Genomic DNA, 16,600 nt, shown 5'->3' on the forward strand with positions numbered 1-16,600 from the left:
AAGGTACGATCTGTAGTTGTGTCAGACATCGATACAACCTGCATGTGTAAATGATGCTCCGCTAGTCTTTGGCCACTGGTACATCATGTCCTAACCCTAGTTATGTTTCCGAACCGGGCGCAACTCATATGTGTTCAAGTCGGTTTCCATCTCGGTACCGCAGTAAGTGATTTTAGGCATGTTTTGGGGTTTTAGAAGAACGGCTGGAACACACCAAGCAATTTCAAGCATCGCATCAGTTGGTAGATACCGTACATGTATCGATGATTTTTCCGAACTCGTCGACTTCAGTTCCTAGATACCAGCTAAAGACTGAAACCAAATTCCTACTGCTAGCCAGCTAGCCCCTCCTACATTCCTCCGACCGCCCCGTAGTATTTATGCTCTACTAGCACCCGAGGTCAATAATGTTGGTATGAAACCTGGAAGCATGTGTGCAGAGAGGTAACTTACCTCAACTTGAAGACCTGCCAGGCTGGTAATACGCACCCTACTGCCCGGGCGGAGCTGCCACGTAGTTGAGGTTCCAGTACAGCGTGTGAGCAAGGCCTTTTCAATGAGGACAGTCGATCTTGGTACCGGTTGTGACATCGGCATGTTCTGCAACGTCTGGGCAGAAGAGTGGCTCCCCGCCCGCGAGGTGGGCCTGGAGCCTCGGTGTACACATACAAACCGAGGCGAAGAAATGCCTAAGTTGGTTGCCGACCCTGACCCCCTCACCCGGCGCAAGATGGTAGCCCTTGCATTTGTTGTAGACCGAAACGATTCGTATGCACAGGGAGATAAGTGTGCTGCTGGTTGAAGAAGTCGAGAACGGGGTAGGGGGTGGGGGGAAAGGGGACTGAATTCAATCTTCAATCGAGCAAATCAAAACTCAGGCTGGACTAGCGATGTGCCAAGGTGCCACCAGAAAAGGTTCTGAGTGTTGTTTGATGTCTGATCATAGATAAGTCTAGGAGCAAATCAGGAGGTAGATCGGACCGGGCTTTAAGTACTCTGTCTTCTCCTCGCAGGCCTCTTTATGCCTACCTAGGTATGGTACCTGACGAATCCATCATGATGCGAAGGTCCCAAACGCATCCCGTTGTTGGTTTCGCATCCCAGTCATGAGACCGACCGGATCAAGGCCGACGCAACACGAGCACCAGGCCATGGCACATCACCGCCTCGCCGCCCCTGTTTCCCTTCGCCCTATGATAGGGTTGGGACATGAAGCAGCGGCCCCGGTATCGACCAGCGAGGAGAGATGTTAGTTGCTGCGGCAAAAATAGACTACACAGGTTATGGCACAACAGCCGGTAATGGCAGGGTGGTATTTGGCCGTTTCTCAGGCCAGCCCGTTCCGTTGTTTTGCCTCAGCCTCGTTTTTCAGTCTGGTTGGGGGCAGGAGGGTGGCGGTACATAACTCTTGGGGCCAGTTAGCCTCATAGTTACCCACAAGCTCAAACCAACCTCGGTTGCTAGGGGGAGGTAAAGCGGACGGGGATAGAGGCTTCCTAAACCAACAACGAATGAAATGCCAGAACACGAGGGCCGATATGTTGGCTGCGTCTAGGTGCAACCGCAGCCCGAGACATATTCAAACTCAGACTGACGCTGAAGCTGCTCCCTGGGCTACTACTTGATGGAGACAGGCCACCATAGGCCTAACACAGCCTGCTGTCTGGGCTGTTCTTGCGCCAACGGAGATACTGAAACGCGACGGGAAGGTTCTCCCCCTAGCGCCATGCTCGCAGCACTGCACGTCACCTGCCTAGCTCGCGGAAGGCTTCAAGGTGGTGATGTTGGAAACTGGACCGTCGACCCGCAGTGTGGCTGCCGTCAGTAAGACCTGGCGCCAGGCTCCATTCATCTTGTGAATAGGTATGATCTATATGAAGCCGGCCTTCCTTTCTGTTACGTTGTTGTGCATTGGTCTCCTTCCAACCACTGCTTCGAACTCGACACGGCAAAACCACTTCCTTCATTACACATCCACCTTGCATCTTCAACAGCACTCGCCACCACCAGACGCCATACCTCAAAAACACCCCTTGACCGCACTGCCGGCTCAAAAACTCTATTTCGACACTTGCACTCGTTCCAAGTTCCGCTACAATGCCTGGAACGGGCTCCGTTTGGTTCCCTAGTGCTGGTGCTCCGAGAACAGTCAAGCCGCACTCCGCTGATTCCAATAGAGCCCCCGCTCGTCCCACCGGACAGGCAAGGCCGACGACGCCCTCTCGTCCAGCCGTCTCTTCTGGGACTCCCAGCTCTGTTGCGGTCACCACAGGGATGGCTCGGATGTCCATTTCCGGCGGTCGGCCCGCTGCAAAGAAAGATAAATGGGCGTTGAACATTTCGACTGCAATGCCTCCGGGGCCGCGCATGTACTAGCTCACGATAGGCGCCAGTGCTGGGATATCTCACAGCCCAAGCTAGATTTCCAAGCTTGAAAGCGCAGCTGGGTTGTGAACAGGGCCAGGCTTCGGTGCCACCCTGCTGGTCAGGGTTGGGCTCGGAGGTTGCCCGAAGGCGGCTGGGTGGAATATGGAGATGCTACGTATCGAGACCAAATTTAAGAGTCAATCATTTCTCTCAGACTCCAGTCAGTGCCTGGTGCCGTGCCCATGTACCGTTCTGTGTTGTGAAAGGTGCCTACCTCGTACCTGCCTTGTTACATGTACCTGCCCGGCTTTGGAGAAGATGTCTGTGATTGAATTGCCTCTTTGGAGTCTTTGGCTTCCCGTTTGTAATGGTATGAAGATATGTCACGGTATGCTTGGTAACACACCAAACTACAAACAGTGCACGCACCTCTCGATGCGGTAAGTTCAATTTGCTACCTAGGTACTAGGGATTGAAGCCAACATGACTCAGGACACGTCTGGTGCTAGAATAGCAGCACATGACGTGTCAAGTAGGTAGGTAGCAAAGCAAATGTTCCATTCCCGGTGTATAACGACTTAATACTGCTACACAAAGAACCACCAACACCATACATTGCACTAAACTTGAGCTCCTCCCCTACGAAGAAGGCTTGTGATAATCTCACAGGCCTCCGGATCCTGCACGGCAGCGACGCTGACTGTTTGTCTCTTCTCCTGTCTTCCCTCGAGCTCCAAGGTGTCACCGGCGATATCCCCATGCGGGATCCCCCCGGTATGCAGCTGCCAGATGCTCAGGCCAAGGCCGTACATGTCATCCTCTATGGTAGGCGGCGGTGGATCGCGTCCAGTTTGTCTTGCCCGTTGCAGCCTATTCGGCGACTCGAAATGCTTGGTCGAAGATCCATTCCAGAGACGCTCATCCTCGGCGATATACCGCCCCTCGCCGAGGTCACAAAGCCGAACCTGACCATGGTGATCGAGGAGCATATTCTCCAGCTTGACATCGCCGTGAATGATGCGTTTGGAGTGCAGCCGCTCAACGATACGAATCATCTGGTGCATGATGGTACGGCGTTGCGACGGCGCCACGGTCCCGGGTGTTGAAATAGGAGTCGCGAGATCCATGATGAAGCCGTAGAATTGGAGCTTGCCGTTTCCGATTTTCGGCTTGCTGGTCACTTTCCCATGGACTGGAATGGCGCAGTCCCCGGCGGCCTTTTGAAGCTGGTATTCTCGGAATTCGCCATGGAGCTTGAAGATCTTGGAGGGCTGCCCTTTAAGACGGTAGATCATGCTGTTTGCAGTGACCGCAAGCTCGGGCGTTTCAACGTCCAACGTACCAAAATCCGCGTCGGGCGGAACCGGTGGCCATGGCTCGTTCTCGGGCAGATCCTCAAGTAGGGGAGGTCGAGACATGGGCGAGGGATTTGTGTGGCGAGACGACGGGAAGCGAGGAGGTGGCAGGCTGGCTGAGGAGTGAAGGCGTGGTGGTGGTGGTGGTGGTGGATGTTGGGGTTTGAATTTCATATTGAAGTAGTCGAAGATAGGTGCAGGCCCGATGGGATGTGGTTGGGATCAAATGACGGGAGATGTGGTTGGGATGAGAGGTTCCACTCCAAATAACTCCTGCCGACATCCCTGGTTTCACGAACCGACCAACTGCCAGCATATTGTTCCAGGTTGCAGCGGGGCTGACACGGCAGGCCAGGTCTCGGCCCGGCAGGGAACTGGGCGTTATGGCGCGTTAAATCAACAACAGTCCAAAAACCCCAAACCTCTAACGTATCTTATAAGCGAGCGGGACATATAAGCGAGCGGGACACTCTCCACCACTCTACAACAACCATCCTCAATTGAAATACAATAAGACCATTAACCAACTACAATTACATCAGAAACAGCTGAATCAGACCCTTCTACAACCTCCTGGCACGTACGGGCATTATGGCCAGGCTTGCCGTACACACCACAGCACCGAACCTTCGTATGAGCCCCCCCTGCACCGCCACCATCCGGCTCCTTTTCTTGCGCCATCTCCCCAACCACGGCCTTCTGGTCCAGTAGATCCTTTGCATCTTGTACCGCAAGCGATCCTCCAAGCTGCACGCGTGTTCTTTTGGCTCTCCGGCGCTTGCTGAGTACCTCGTTGGCCTTGCAGAGCAAAGAGACCTTAGCGCAAAGAAGAGCCATCTAGTGCATTATAGCTATTGTACCTTTGGCCAACTGGTCCATAGCAGCCAATATCGAGGTTGGGGAGCTATTTTGATGGTTGGCAATACGAGTCTTAATGAGTATAGACTGTATATTGGCTTCCTAGGAGTTGTATGGTGTCTGGAAGACCTAAGACTATATAGTGCTAGGCCATGAGGTTGGGGGTGTTAGTATACGAAGCTTGATATCCAGCTTAGAAAGTACCCTCTCTGGATCGTATAGCATAAGGCCAGCACCTGTAAAGCCACCCTATATATGCTTCTCCACCCTTCCCGGTGAACAAACATCGGGGGCCGCCTACGCAGGCGGCCGGGCATCGCAAAAATCGGGAATTAGGTCCTTTGTGATCTGTTCTTTCGATTCCAAGGGGTTGCAACGACGCGCAGCTTTTACGCGGCCGTGTGGCTGTCGGATTGTTGGTTTTCGCGACAAGAAAGTGAGGATTTTCGAGTGCACCGAAAATCCCGCACTATCCCGTACGACGACCACCATTGACGATAACTACGACAATCTACCTGTAATAAGTTTGCAAGACTAGGGGGATACTGGGTATAAAAACTACCCGACTCTTTCGACGTTTTAAAGAAGAGATAGGGCACCCCTGGCCCTGCCTAGTTCTAAGGGCGCCCGCGACGAACGCTAGAGGGCTAGTCGTACGGCGACGAGGATACAGAGCGAAAGCCGGTATTGCCGACCGATCGTACGACCAACTATAAGAGCAGGAGAGAGAGGGAATACAGGCTCGTTAAGGGAGGTAATATAGGCGGCCGGGCCTTCTTATAAGGCACTTCGCCCTTTATAATACTATAGTTGGATCTAAGGATAGGAGGCGAGGCAGGTAGATCAGGGCAGGTTAGTAGTAGAGCGACCGAGCGAGCTACGCCGGTATAGCAGCTTATACGACGGCCTGCTATAAGACACGGTCGGCCTTATAAGGGAGACCTAGCAAGGCAATAGGAAGCTGGAAGTCAGGGTTGTACCTGGCGGAAGGTAGGCCGTGGCAGCTATACTAGACCGAGAGGAGGATGACGGAGGTATGGCCCTGGCTCGCACCTAGGCTATAGAAGAGATATAGCTATTCCCTCGGCGAAGGACCCATAGGAATATCGTACGTGGCGGGGAGCATACTCCTTTAGCCAGAGGCGTACGATAGAGGAGGAAACCGCCGATAGGACGTACTAGAGAGTACTATAGCTGGGGATTAAATATATAGTATCGCCGCTACAAGGAACTCATGGCTCTAAAGGAGTAGTATAGCTGGCCGGAGAAGACAGACGCGCGTATCGGTCATCCAAGAGGGAGGAATTATTATGCCTCTTATAGAGGGCTTAAGGTGCAAACCTTAGAGTCCTATAGCCTAGTATTGTTATGCTTGGTCCGGTAGAGAGGTTTGGCCTTGCCTCTCTGATTAGATTACCTCTATAAGGCGGATCTTCGCGATTACGCTTAGGTAGCACGTTTGTAGAGTGATAATCTAAGGACTTCAAGGCCAAACCGGCCAAAACGACCAAGTCTACCAGCCACCTATATATATACGAGCATATCACCAGGCTTGTTAATGACCTACTTGCCCTAGTCTCCAAAGATAAGGGCAAGGCTCGGGCACTTGCAACGGAGATTTAACAAGCCTACCAACAAGCCTACCAACAAGCTACCATACCCCCCTCCCAGGCCAAGGCTGCAGCTACAGCTACGGCGTTGAACCTACCTACCCTACGGAAGGTAGTAGCGGAAGAAGTGCGAGCGGCACTAAGGGAAACCAAACCAGGACAGGCCCAAGCTACCCGGACCTGGGCTGATATAGTCCGAGAACCACTACAGGACACTATAGCCCAGCCAGCCAAGGTTATCCCAGCCAAGCAGAACTGCGAGATCCTTGTTCGGGGGGGCCATCTATCACCTGATCTAGCTAAGAGGACCCCCCTAGAAATTATCCAAGCCGTCAACAGGGCCTCTAGCCGACAAGGGGCTATTGCAGCTCGGAAACTGCCCAGCGGAGACATAGTAGTCACCTTCAACAACCCGGATACTAAGCAATGGCACTCTACCAACCACGACTGGATTCAACAGGCCTTTGGAAGCCAGGCAAAGGAAGCCCGACGGACCTACGGAGTGGTAGTTAAGGGCCTAAGGAAGGCTGACCTCCAGGGGGCTACAGAGGCTAGTTTTCAAGAAGAGGCTGGGCTACGGGCCGTGGAAAAGATCATCTTCCAGTACCCCCACAACCCAGACTTCACCAGAGTCCCTGTGGTTATAGCCTTCACTAGCCAGGAGGAGGTTAAAAAGGCTTGCGACCTAGGGGTCCTATACCGGGCCCAGCTCTTTAACTGCGAGCCATACTGGGCTCCGCTACGGCCAGGGCAGTGCTTTAAGTGCTGGAAGTGGGGCCATATAGCCCGCTACTGTAGGAAGGACCCCCTCTGCCCCCGTTGTGGTACTGGAACCCATGAGCCTGGTGGTAAGGAAGGCGAAGAGCAATGCCCTACCCATACTACAGGCCAGTTTAGATGCCCAGCCTGCGGGGGTCGCCACTCGGCTAGGGACAAGCAGTGCCCAGAACAGCTCCGGATACGGGCTATAGCTAAGGAGGCCTACCAACATAGGCCTAGAACCTTCGAATCGACTACTTCCAAGCTACAATAACTAACCTTCGACCTCGACTTTACCCGAACAACCTACCCTACAACTGTAACCACAACCTCTATTCCTGGCTCCCTCTCTCTAAGCCACGATGATCAAGATGCAGGCCCTTCTAGAAAGCGACCACGGGGTAAGCCAACAAAGGCTCAACAAGACCCTAAGCAGCTGCGACTATCCATCTCCCAACCTACCAGCCAAGCTATAAGCCAGGCTAAAGACCAGGCTATAAACCAAAACAACCCAACTAGCCAGCCAACCGACCACCTAGCCAGCCAACCAACCGATCACCTAGCTAGCCAACCCTCTAGTACTACATGGTAGTTACCATACTACAATGGAATACCGGAGGCATCAAACAACCACTAGAAATCTTAGTGGAGGAGGCTAAGTTCGACGTCCTAGCCATACAGGACCCATGGATCAACCACCAAACCAAGTCCACCTACTGCCCCCGACGCAGCCAGTACCACCTAGTCCATCAACCTAGTGGCCGGGCAGCTATACTGGTTAAAAAGACGATTGACCTTAGCCAGTGGGACTACGGGACAGCCGAACATTGGTGCTGGGTTCGATTTGCAGGCTACGAAGATAGCCAGAGGGTTGAGGTCTGGTCGGTCTATAACCCCCCAGCAATCAAGACAATACCAGCCACTCTTTTACAAGAATACCCCCGACCTTCCAGCCAAGTAATACTTACGGGGGACTTTAACCTTCAACACCCAGCTTGGGACTACTACGAACGCTACGACAATGAAGCTAATAACCTGCTCCAGTTAGCCACCTCTTGGGACCTTAGGCTAGTAACCCCAAAGGGTACTATAACTAGGGAACCACAAGGTAGGCAACAGGGGCGCCCATCGACTATCGACCTAATCTGGGCCTCTACAGACCTTGCCTGCTCCTACTACGGCATTAAGGAAAGGGGAGATTCTGACCACTACCCCCAAGTAGTAGAGGTCTACCTCGAATACCCCCCTATAACCCCACCTCCCCCTGGTTGGTCCTGGAAAGAGATGGATAAAAAGAGGGTAAAGGCCGAAGCAGCCCTCTTACCAGGCCTCTGCGAGCTTGATAACCCTAGCCCGCAAAGCCTACAGAGCCATACCCAGTCAATAGAAGGCCTAGACAAGGCATTCGACTGGCTTGTCAAAGAACTTACAAGGATTGCCAATGCTAGCACTCCCCGAAGGAAGCTCAACAACGGATTTCAAGCCCCCTGGTAGACGAACGAGGTACAACAAAAGGCCCAAGGGGCCCGGAAGGCCGAACGCACAGCTAAAGCCGTACCTACGGCTTACAATAAGGCCCAGCTAAACCAGAGACTCCGGGACCTTTCAAAGGCTATACGACAGGCTAGAATAAGGACCTGGAGATCTACCTTACAGGAAGCTAGTCATAACGAATCACTCCTTTGGAGCCTAGAACAGTGGGCCCGTTGCAAGAGCTTCCAGCCTACTAGCCCCCCTAGGCTCCCAGCCATCGACGGCTATACCACCCATACCCAGAAGGCCCAGACCCTAGCCAATCGTTTCTTTCCAAGCCCGCTAGCCGACCTCTCCAACATCCGAGATCCCACCTTTTCCCAGCCATGGGAACCAAAGATCACAATAAGCCAGGTGGTTAATGCCAGGGACATAGAAAATGCCATTGCCCAGGCTGCTCCCTGGAAGGCGCCGGGCAATGACTACCTCCCTATAGGTCTATTGAAGGCCTGTGGTAGGCTGTTGTACAAGATCCTCGCATTGCTCGCCCAGAGATGCCTCGAACTACAATGGGTGCCGGCTAGGCTAAAGGAGGCTATAGTTATAGTGCTCCCAAAGCCCGGTAAAACCCCAGCCGACTATCTTACCCCCGGAGGCTATAGGCCTATTTCCCTTCTTCCTACTATTGGCAAGGTAGTGGAAACAGTGGTTACCAAAAGAATCACAGAGGCAGCCGAAGCCTACGGCCTATTACCCGACGAACAGATGGGAAACCGGGAACATAGGTCAATAGACCTAGCTATACGGCTTGTAGTGGCCCAGATCCAAGAGGCCTGGAGACAACGTGCTACGGCCTCCCTATTGCAGCTAGATCTAACAGGAGCCTTCGACCGGGTAAATCATACCCAGTTACTGGCTACGGTTCGGGACCTTAGGCTCCCACCATAGCTTGTAGGTTGGCTACGGTCGTGGCTAACGGGTTGGAAGGCCACACTCCTATTCGACAGCCAACTTGCCCCAGAAATCAACATTCGAGCTGGAGTGCCACAAGGATCACCACTATCACCAGTCCTCTTTATACTATATATAGCCTCGCTATATAAAGTACTAAAGGAAAAGCACCCTCTGGTTAGCTTAGTGGGATTCGCAGATGACACCAACCTCCTAGCCTTTGGAAGGGACCCCTATATTAACTGCCGGCAACTGGAACAAGCCTGGGCCATGTGTCTACAGTGGGCTAGATCCTATGGAATGGAATTCAATGGGGCCAAGTCAGAGCTGATCCACTTCAACAAAGGCCGAAAACAGTGGTCCGAACCACTACAACTAGCCAAACCCGGCCACCCTTATGACTATACTATAGTCAAACCAACGGCTTCAGCCCGGTTCCTAGGGGTCTGGCTTGACTGGAGGCTTTCTTAGAAGGCCCACGGAGCTAGCATAGCTACCAAGCTAAGAACCCAAGACTTTGCTCTATGAAGGATAGCAGCCAAGACCTGGGGCCCGGGGCTAATCAGGGCCAGAGAGGTCTATACCAAGTGCATTCGCAGTGCAATAGCCTATGGGGCATCCAGCTTCCACAAGCCTACAACACTCAACGGCTCACCACAAGGCCTAGCCAGAGACCTAGCAAAGGCCCAGAACCGAAGCCTACGCATCGTAGCCGGGGCCTATAAGGCTACCCCTATACGGAATCTCGAGACGGAAACTTGGATCCCTCCCCTAGACCTTTATCTTAACAAGAGGCTGGCCGACTTCGAAGACCAGCTCAACAAGCCTACCCTACCAAACGCTCGACCTCAAATCCCAGATTACCAACTGCGTCTTCTAGCCCTTGACGTAGCCGGCACCGCCACCTTCCCCGCCCTTGGGCTACTGGACTGCCGCCCAGATGCGCAATCCAAGGTCACAGCCGAAGAGGCTACGGCCAAGTCTTTTAGTAGGTGGATAGCGAGAACGATGTGGGTCTTGGATCATGCGGAGGTGAAGTTGAGGTTGGAGAGGCGGGGTGGGGGTGGTTATTAAGGGTCTATTACAGGTTCCCCGGGAGGTTATTTCATGCCCGTTGCAATAGCGTGTTTAGTAATGCGATGCAAGGTCCTTCGCTGGAGTTTCCGCGACGCCTGGCTGTTAGTTTCTTGATTCAGGGATATTCACAGATCAAAGTCCCCTTGATAGATGGCAGGCCAGCGGCCGGGAGCTTGCAGCCCGAACGCCATGCTGTTTCCTATACAATCGCATCGCCCTTTCGTCCCGGGACCACCTCTCGCACAGGCAGGTGCGCTAATGAAGGACTGCTTGCATATCATCTATCGCAATTCAACTCAGCGGATCTTGCAGGTGAGAGATGATACCCCTCACTAAGATCCGGCAGGTGTTTCCAATTTGTGCAACGCCAGCCCCCTTCCAGCCGTATGAGGACACTGGAGTGCACACACTAGGTAGCTGCGTGTCGGCAGATTGCATCGCGGAGATTCAATTTGGCACAGATCAACAGCAGTACGAAGTAGGGCTCAGCGCAAATCGGACCTCGGGTCAACGACTCAACGGTGACAACCACACCACAACGACGTCGGTGATTGCAGCTTTTCTGGATGTTGCCAACCTGCGGTTCGGGTACCGAACAAATGGCAGTCATAACGCAATTTCCCCCTGACTTAAACACCACGAGGGACAACCCAGATGGAATGTTGTCACTCGTGTCTGATATCCCGCCCTCGGATTCTGTTTCCCAGGACTGAGACGCCCGTCATTGCATGGAGAGACGGAATCATGGAGGGGCTCTATGGGAAACAAACATCGGGCGGATTCCAAGGCGTACGAAGCGCGACACAACACATGCCGTGTCACTCAGCAGTGGTACTCCTGGATGGTGGAACACTGGTCGTCTAACTGTTTTCGACTCGAACACATAGTAATCTTGCGTAGGCCAATGGTCGAGCTCAACCACCTTGATATGGTGATGGCATACTGGCTTTCAATTCTAAAACGGCCGGAAATCCTTAGGCGGATGATCTCAGGGTTTAAGCTCTAGGCCAGCTGCTGGAGACTCGGCGGGACATCTCGAAACCTCACAAGGGAAACACCTTGCAGGTATCTTGGATGCGTCACCGTAGAGATTTGCTACTACTTATGGAGAGACATTGTATTGTACCCTGTACGCTCTGTGTGATTTCCAATTTCCCGGCGCCGTTTGTAACAGCAAGCGGGATGGTCATGGTAACACCTATCTGGTGACTGCCGCCCCAAACCTGCCCGTTCCTTCCGTCAAGGCAGAACTCCCGAGGCGCCACTGGCAGCAAACACCAGATGTCTTCCGGCATTTTTGTGTGTTTGAGAAGCACAGCTCGGTCTCCCTCTACCACTCTGTCCAGAATCACTGTGTGAGCCGCGAGTCTTCAAGGTTTCAAGTTCTGTGGATCGGCCGACTTTGTAAGCCGTGACGCAGAGATGTGCCTGCGGGCGCCCCGTACTTTCCTTGCACGGCATAATGGCATGACCCGGCTGGTGGCCGTTGCCTGTTCAACATGCCCCTCCACGAAGATATCAACGGTCGTTCCTTCCTCTACTTCCCGACAGCACTGAGTCACTGCACCGCACCGACTTTCGAATACAACTTGAATTCCCTGTTACTTTCCTGGTTCCGCTTCACCCTCTCCTTGTCAGAATCAACCACCTTCTTTCATCCGTTCTCTCCGAATTCTCCGGTCGTGCTTCCATCACGAATTCATCGTGAGGAACATTACAAATCCTCTTTTCCCATCTTCGTCATTCTCAACTGCGAACGCGTCCCATTCTCGCCAACAAAGATGGTCAACGTTGCCTGGGTCCTCTATGGCGCCCTCGCCGCCGCCCCCCGGGCGACCGCTGAGCGCCTTGCCGATGTCCTGGAGGAAGCGCCTCCCGGCATCAGCTACAAGGTCCCTGAAGGAACGCACCCAAGGGCGTCCGTGAAATCAGTCAAATCCAGCCATTACGCCCAGCAAATGCGCGCGGTCAATGTCGGTCGTACCACCAAGGTGAATCCCAAATCTGCTGCCGCAATCCTCGGTGCTCATCAGCGCCTCGCTGGCGGCTTCGGCTACGAAAACATCACCACGACCACGGCATACGGCACCCAGTATGCCGTTGATGCACTCTTCAACGGACACCGCATGCCGCTGCTCCTTGACACGGGAAGCTCTGACACGTGGGCGGTCGAGAAGAATTTCGACTGCATCGACTACTCGGGCGAATCGCTTCCCCAGAAGGCTTGCGCCTTTGGTGAGACGTACCCGGATACTTTCCAGTATGGTCCTACCGACCCGGAGATGCACATGTACATCCAATACGGCGACGGTGAGATTGTCACGGGACCCATGGGCTATTCCGATGTCACCGTGGGCAACATCACAGTCCAGAAGCAACAGGTCGCTTTGGCGAACTCCACGTACTGGTACGGCAACAATTACACCAGCGGATTGCTGGGGCTTGCGTTTCCCGCCCTGACCAACGCTTACCTTGGCGAGTCCTCGGAGCACGACCCCGGCAACCAGGTGCATTACTCGCCCTTCTTTACCAGCATGGTGAGCCAGGGCCTGGTGGACCCGGTCTTCAGCATCGCCATTGACCGGAATGCATCCAGCGGGATGCTCACTTTCGGCGGGGTTGCTCCAGTGATCAACACGGACCAGAGCAAAGCCGCGACTCTGGACATGGTCATTGTGAGTCTCCACGCAGGGTGGGCGTGTCACTTCCCCGCTGACATCAGAACAGACCACAATCGGCGAGATTCCGGAGAGCACCTACCAGTACTCCTTCTACACCGTTGTCCCAGACGGTTGGTATTACGACCAGACGACGAGTACCAAGAAGTTGCCATACATTGTTGACAGCGGCACGACGCTCAACTATCTGCCCCCGAGTAAGTACCGGTTGAGCCTTGGGCCCGTTCCCCCCAGCTTGTGGTTCGATGTTCGGTTTGCTGATGACGTTTTCCCTCGATATCAGATCTCGCGGACGCCATCAATGCCGCTTTTGACCCTCCTGCCACCTACGTGTGGATGTATGGCGCATACTTCACGTCGTGCGACGCCATCGCGCCCCAGGTTGCAGTCCTGCTAGATGGCATCAAGTTCTACATCAACCCGGTCGACTTGATCTATCGCACCATGGTGGATCCGATGACTGGGCTATGTTTGACTTCGATTGCGAGCGGAGGCTCGGGTCCCTACATTCTTGGCGACGCCTTTATGCAGAACGCGATGGTAGTCTTTGATGTTGGAGAGGCCAAGATGCGTTTCATCCCTCGGCAGCACTACTGATGTAACACACACCTCGATCAATGTCTGCGGAGCACGTTGCTGTTTTATGGTTTTGGTGGACAACATGTACTGCTAGGGAGCAGGAGAGGCACGGGGAACATGTGTCGATGTGGGATGAATCGGTTGATGCTGGAGGGATTAACGGACTCCAGGTCCTAGCTGAGTTGCTTCAAATTTAGTCTGCAATTGTACCCTCTTTGAGCTCTAATGAAAGTTAAGACGGTGCCCAGAAGCCAGTCAATGCCCGTTTGATTTCGACGCGGGCCTCGCTCTATCCGGTCGAAGTCGACATCGTCGGCGACTTTGCTGACCCACTGCCTACCTAGATAATGCCCGTGTGAATTTTGAATCGGAGTCTCAAACCTCTGACTGTTCCCTCAGGTTCGGGTTGTCTGCTGACTGACTTATTCTCTCTAGGTGGGTTCAAGAATTTGCATGCTGTTCATGCCGTTGAGACCTTTCTCGCCAAGCTGAGGGATCGCGGGTGCATCGTCAACGTCTTGTGGTTCAAAAACGAAGCCGATATTTGCATCCCTACCTACGTGTTCGCGGACAAGGTGCGCTCGCGCTGTTCTCATCCAACACCTATCCTGTCCGATGAACGCTGGGAAGGTGAGCGCTGCCAGACTCAGGTGCGTATTTCCGAGTCTGCAGAGCGGCGTGTTTTGCGAATATCTTTACGGGCATCCTCTGCACTTGTTTCTCGGGTCTAAACTTCATTATGGTGGAGTGGATGATGCCCAAGAGAACACAAGAACGCTGCAGATGATGCATCTTATGGCCTCGGCCGGGTCCTGCGTGGCGTTCATTGAGGATATTGCTTACAGAAGTTCAAAGGTACACACATCGGCCACGGGTACTCCTTGGCTGTTCGGCACTGACATACATCACCAGGTTTTCCTCTCGATGACAGCGCCTCGGGGCATCATCACACCTCTCCTGGGCCAAGAAGAACAGCTGATAGTCTTGAGTGTGGCTCACCACGCCATGATGAAGATTGTGACATTAGCGAACTGCCCCTGACGGAGGAAGTCGGTTCTCAACTAGCAGCACTTGAGACTTGCCCACAGGTTTCACTTGAGCGCAACGCTACTCCAGCCTCTGCGACCAAGAAGCCGCTGCCCTTCAAGCCCCTCACGATGAAAGCAGTGACGTTGCTACCTCCGGACACCACCGCCCGGGGGTATCAGCCGGAGCATTGCGGGCCCTACCTGGAGAGAAGCTTCGACTCGGCGCCGGACCCCTCATTCCACCCGGACGCCTGGCAGCGCAAGGTGCGCGACGCCAACACAAGGGCGTGCCCGCCGTGACGTCCACCTAGGCAGGGAAGATCTTCGTCTCCTTCTACGCCATGAAGAAGGTGCTGCAGGCGACGACGACGACATCCTGGTCTACGTGGTTCCGACTACTAAAGCACTGGTCAATCAGATCTCGGCCGAAGTCCAGTTGCGCTTCTCCAAGGAAGTATGCCCAGGAGGGGAAGTTTGTCTGGGCCATCCACACGCGGGACTATCGCATCCACAACGTCAAAGGTTATCAGATTCTCGTGACCGTGCCTCAGATGCTGTTGCAGATCCTTACTCCTCGCGCCGGTCAATGCCAGGGGACCGCACAACTTCTCGCGGGCGCATTCAAGCGCATCGTCTTCAATGAGGTTGCACTGCATCGGCCAGTCAGACAAAAGCATGTGGTCTGGGAACAGCTCTTGCTGCTCGGTCTTTGCCCCATCATCGCGACTGTCTGCCACCGTCGGAAACCCCCGGGCCGACTTCAGGGATTGACCGGAGCGCTCCCAGAAGGTCAAAGGGTTTGTTTTTGAGATGATCGTTCACTCGTCGCGCTCCTCGGACGGTCGGACCTGCGGAAGTTTCATCTACAATCCGGTGCCATCCGTCTTAGAGTTCACCGGTCTTGCGCCGGTTGAACGCCTCCCTTTCCCAGGGCTGGATTCGGAGCTGAGTGGGAATGACACCACGCCGTTTCTGTTTGTCCATCCCATCGGTGATCGGACGCGTCGTTGACAAGTATGTTGTCTTATCCATGTTGGAGAGACAACTTTGTAGCCTATAAGTTCTGCTGACTGCTGAGCACCCAACAACAGGAACCGAGAAACACTGAACGAAGCCAACTTGGAGCAAAGAGACTGCCTGACTTTTCTGGAGAACCATGAAGGAGCACATAACCCCTGACTGCGTGGTTCCGCCGGCGGTGGATTCTGAGCACGCCTTGCCAGCAGCAGTTCGAAAAGCTGATACTGTTCGATGGGGAGGCGGCACTCAAGGGCGCGCTTGCCAAGTAGATGGTTGATCCAAAATCCCCGTTGGATGCCGTGCGCGAGGAGCTCCGCGGGCACCGCTATGCTCGTCTTGCTCATGACCAGATGATGGCTTTGTCTCCACTGGCACTGGCATTCGGGCCTGATAGGCCATCTAAACTACACCGAATCCGCGGCCTTTGCCTTCCACGCCCTGCTGAAAGAGGGCTACTTCCACAAAATGTGCGCCAGATCTCTCCTCCTCCATGTCCCCAGCAGCCTGGCGCGAAATGTCATAGGAGCTCGTCTCTGACACTAAGTCACCTCTTCTTACGCATCCCCAGCGTCAAAGACCAAAGCCTCGCTGCCCGTTTCTCCCACGGCGCGCATACGGCATCCTGTCGCACCACAACGCCCAAATCCCCTGGCTATCTTCCGCGACTACGCGCCCACTACCCGGATAACACCCTCCCTTTGACAGGTTCACACCATCTCACCAACCACCCCAACCCCAAGAACCCTTGATGTTAGGCTACCAAGCCCCCCGTGCAAATCTGCTCCCCGTTCCACACCCTCTCAGGCAGCACCACCGACACATCCTTTGCCACCGTCCGAAAAAGA

The 16,600-nt window shown here is 54.0% G+C and overlaps 3 protein-coding genes across 3 annotated transcripts; 2 read left to right on the forward strand and 1 right to left on the reverse strand.

Moving 5' to 3' along the window:
* Positions 1 to 2,806: 2,806 nt before the first annotated feature.
* B0T15DRAFT_537934 (kinase-like domain-containing protein) lies at positions 2,807 to 3,991 on the reverse strand. The gene has a single exon (XM_062869655.1). It carries the CDS (start codon positions 3,894 to 3,896, stop codon positions 2,988 to 2,990), a length of 909 nt encoding a protein of 302 aa, XP_062720668.1. The 5' UTR covers positions 3,897 to 3,991; the 3' UTR covers positions 2,807 to 2,987.
* Positions 3,992 to 11,985: 7,994 nt separating this feature from the next.
* B0T15DRAFT_437626 (aspartic peptidase domain-containing protein) lies at positions 11,986 to 13,888 on the forward strand. The gene is made up of 3 exons (XM_062865853.1): positions 11,986 to 13,125; positions 13,178 to 13,325; positions 13,412 to 13,888. Exons 1-3 carry the CDS (start codon positions 12,232 to 12,234, stop codon positions 13,723 to 13,725), a joined length of 1,356 nt encoding a protein of 451 aa, XP_062720669.1. The 5' UTR covers positions 11,986 to 12,231; the 3' UTR covers positions 13,726 to 13,888.
* Positions 13,889 to 14,864: 976 nt separating this feature from the next.
* B0T15DRAFT_486360 (uncharacterized protein) lies at positions 14,865 to 15,843 on the forward strand (the record flags this gene model as incomplete). Its single annotated transcript, XM_062866351.1, has 5 exons — positions 14,865 to 14,999; positions 15,047 to 15,379; positions 15,410 to 15,463; positions 15,513 to 15,684; positions 15,827 to 15,843. The coding sequence occupies 5 exons, from the start codon at positions 14,865 to 14,867 to the stop codon at positions 15,841 to 15,843; spliced, it is 711 nt and encodes a 236-aa protein (XP_062720670.1).
* Positions 15,844 to 16,600: the final 757 nt, after the last annotated feature.

Source organism: Chaetomium strumarium, assembly GCF_033439665.1.
Source record: "Chaetomium strumarium strain CBS 333.67 chromosome Unknown B0T15scaffold_5, whole genome shotgun sequence".
NCBI classification, from domain to species: Eukaryota; Fungi; Ascomycota; class Sordariomycetes; order Sordariales; family Chaetomiaceae; genus Chaetomium; species Chaetomium strumarium.

What these genes read in the sequence shown, in the direction of transcription:
- B0T15DRAFT_537934 (XM_062869655.1), bottom strand. Translation starts at nt 3,896, where the DNA reads ATGAAATTCAAACCCCAACATCCACCACCACCACCACCACCACGCCTT.
- B0T15DRAFT_437626 (XM_062865853.1), top strand. Translation starts at nt 12,232, where the DNA reads ATGGTCAACGTTGCCTGGGTCCTCTATGGCGCCCTCGCCGCCGCCCCC. An exon ending in CGACTCTGGACATGGTCATT is followed by an intron (nt 13,126 to 13,177) that starts GTGAGTCTCCAC and finishes ACATCAGAACAG; the next exon opens with ACCACAATCGGCGAGATTCC. An exon ending in GCTCAACTATCTGCCCCCGA is followed by an intron (nt 13,326 to 13,411) that starts GTAAGTACCGGT and finishes CCTCGATATCAG; the next exon opens with ATCTCGCGGACGCCATCAAT.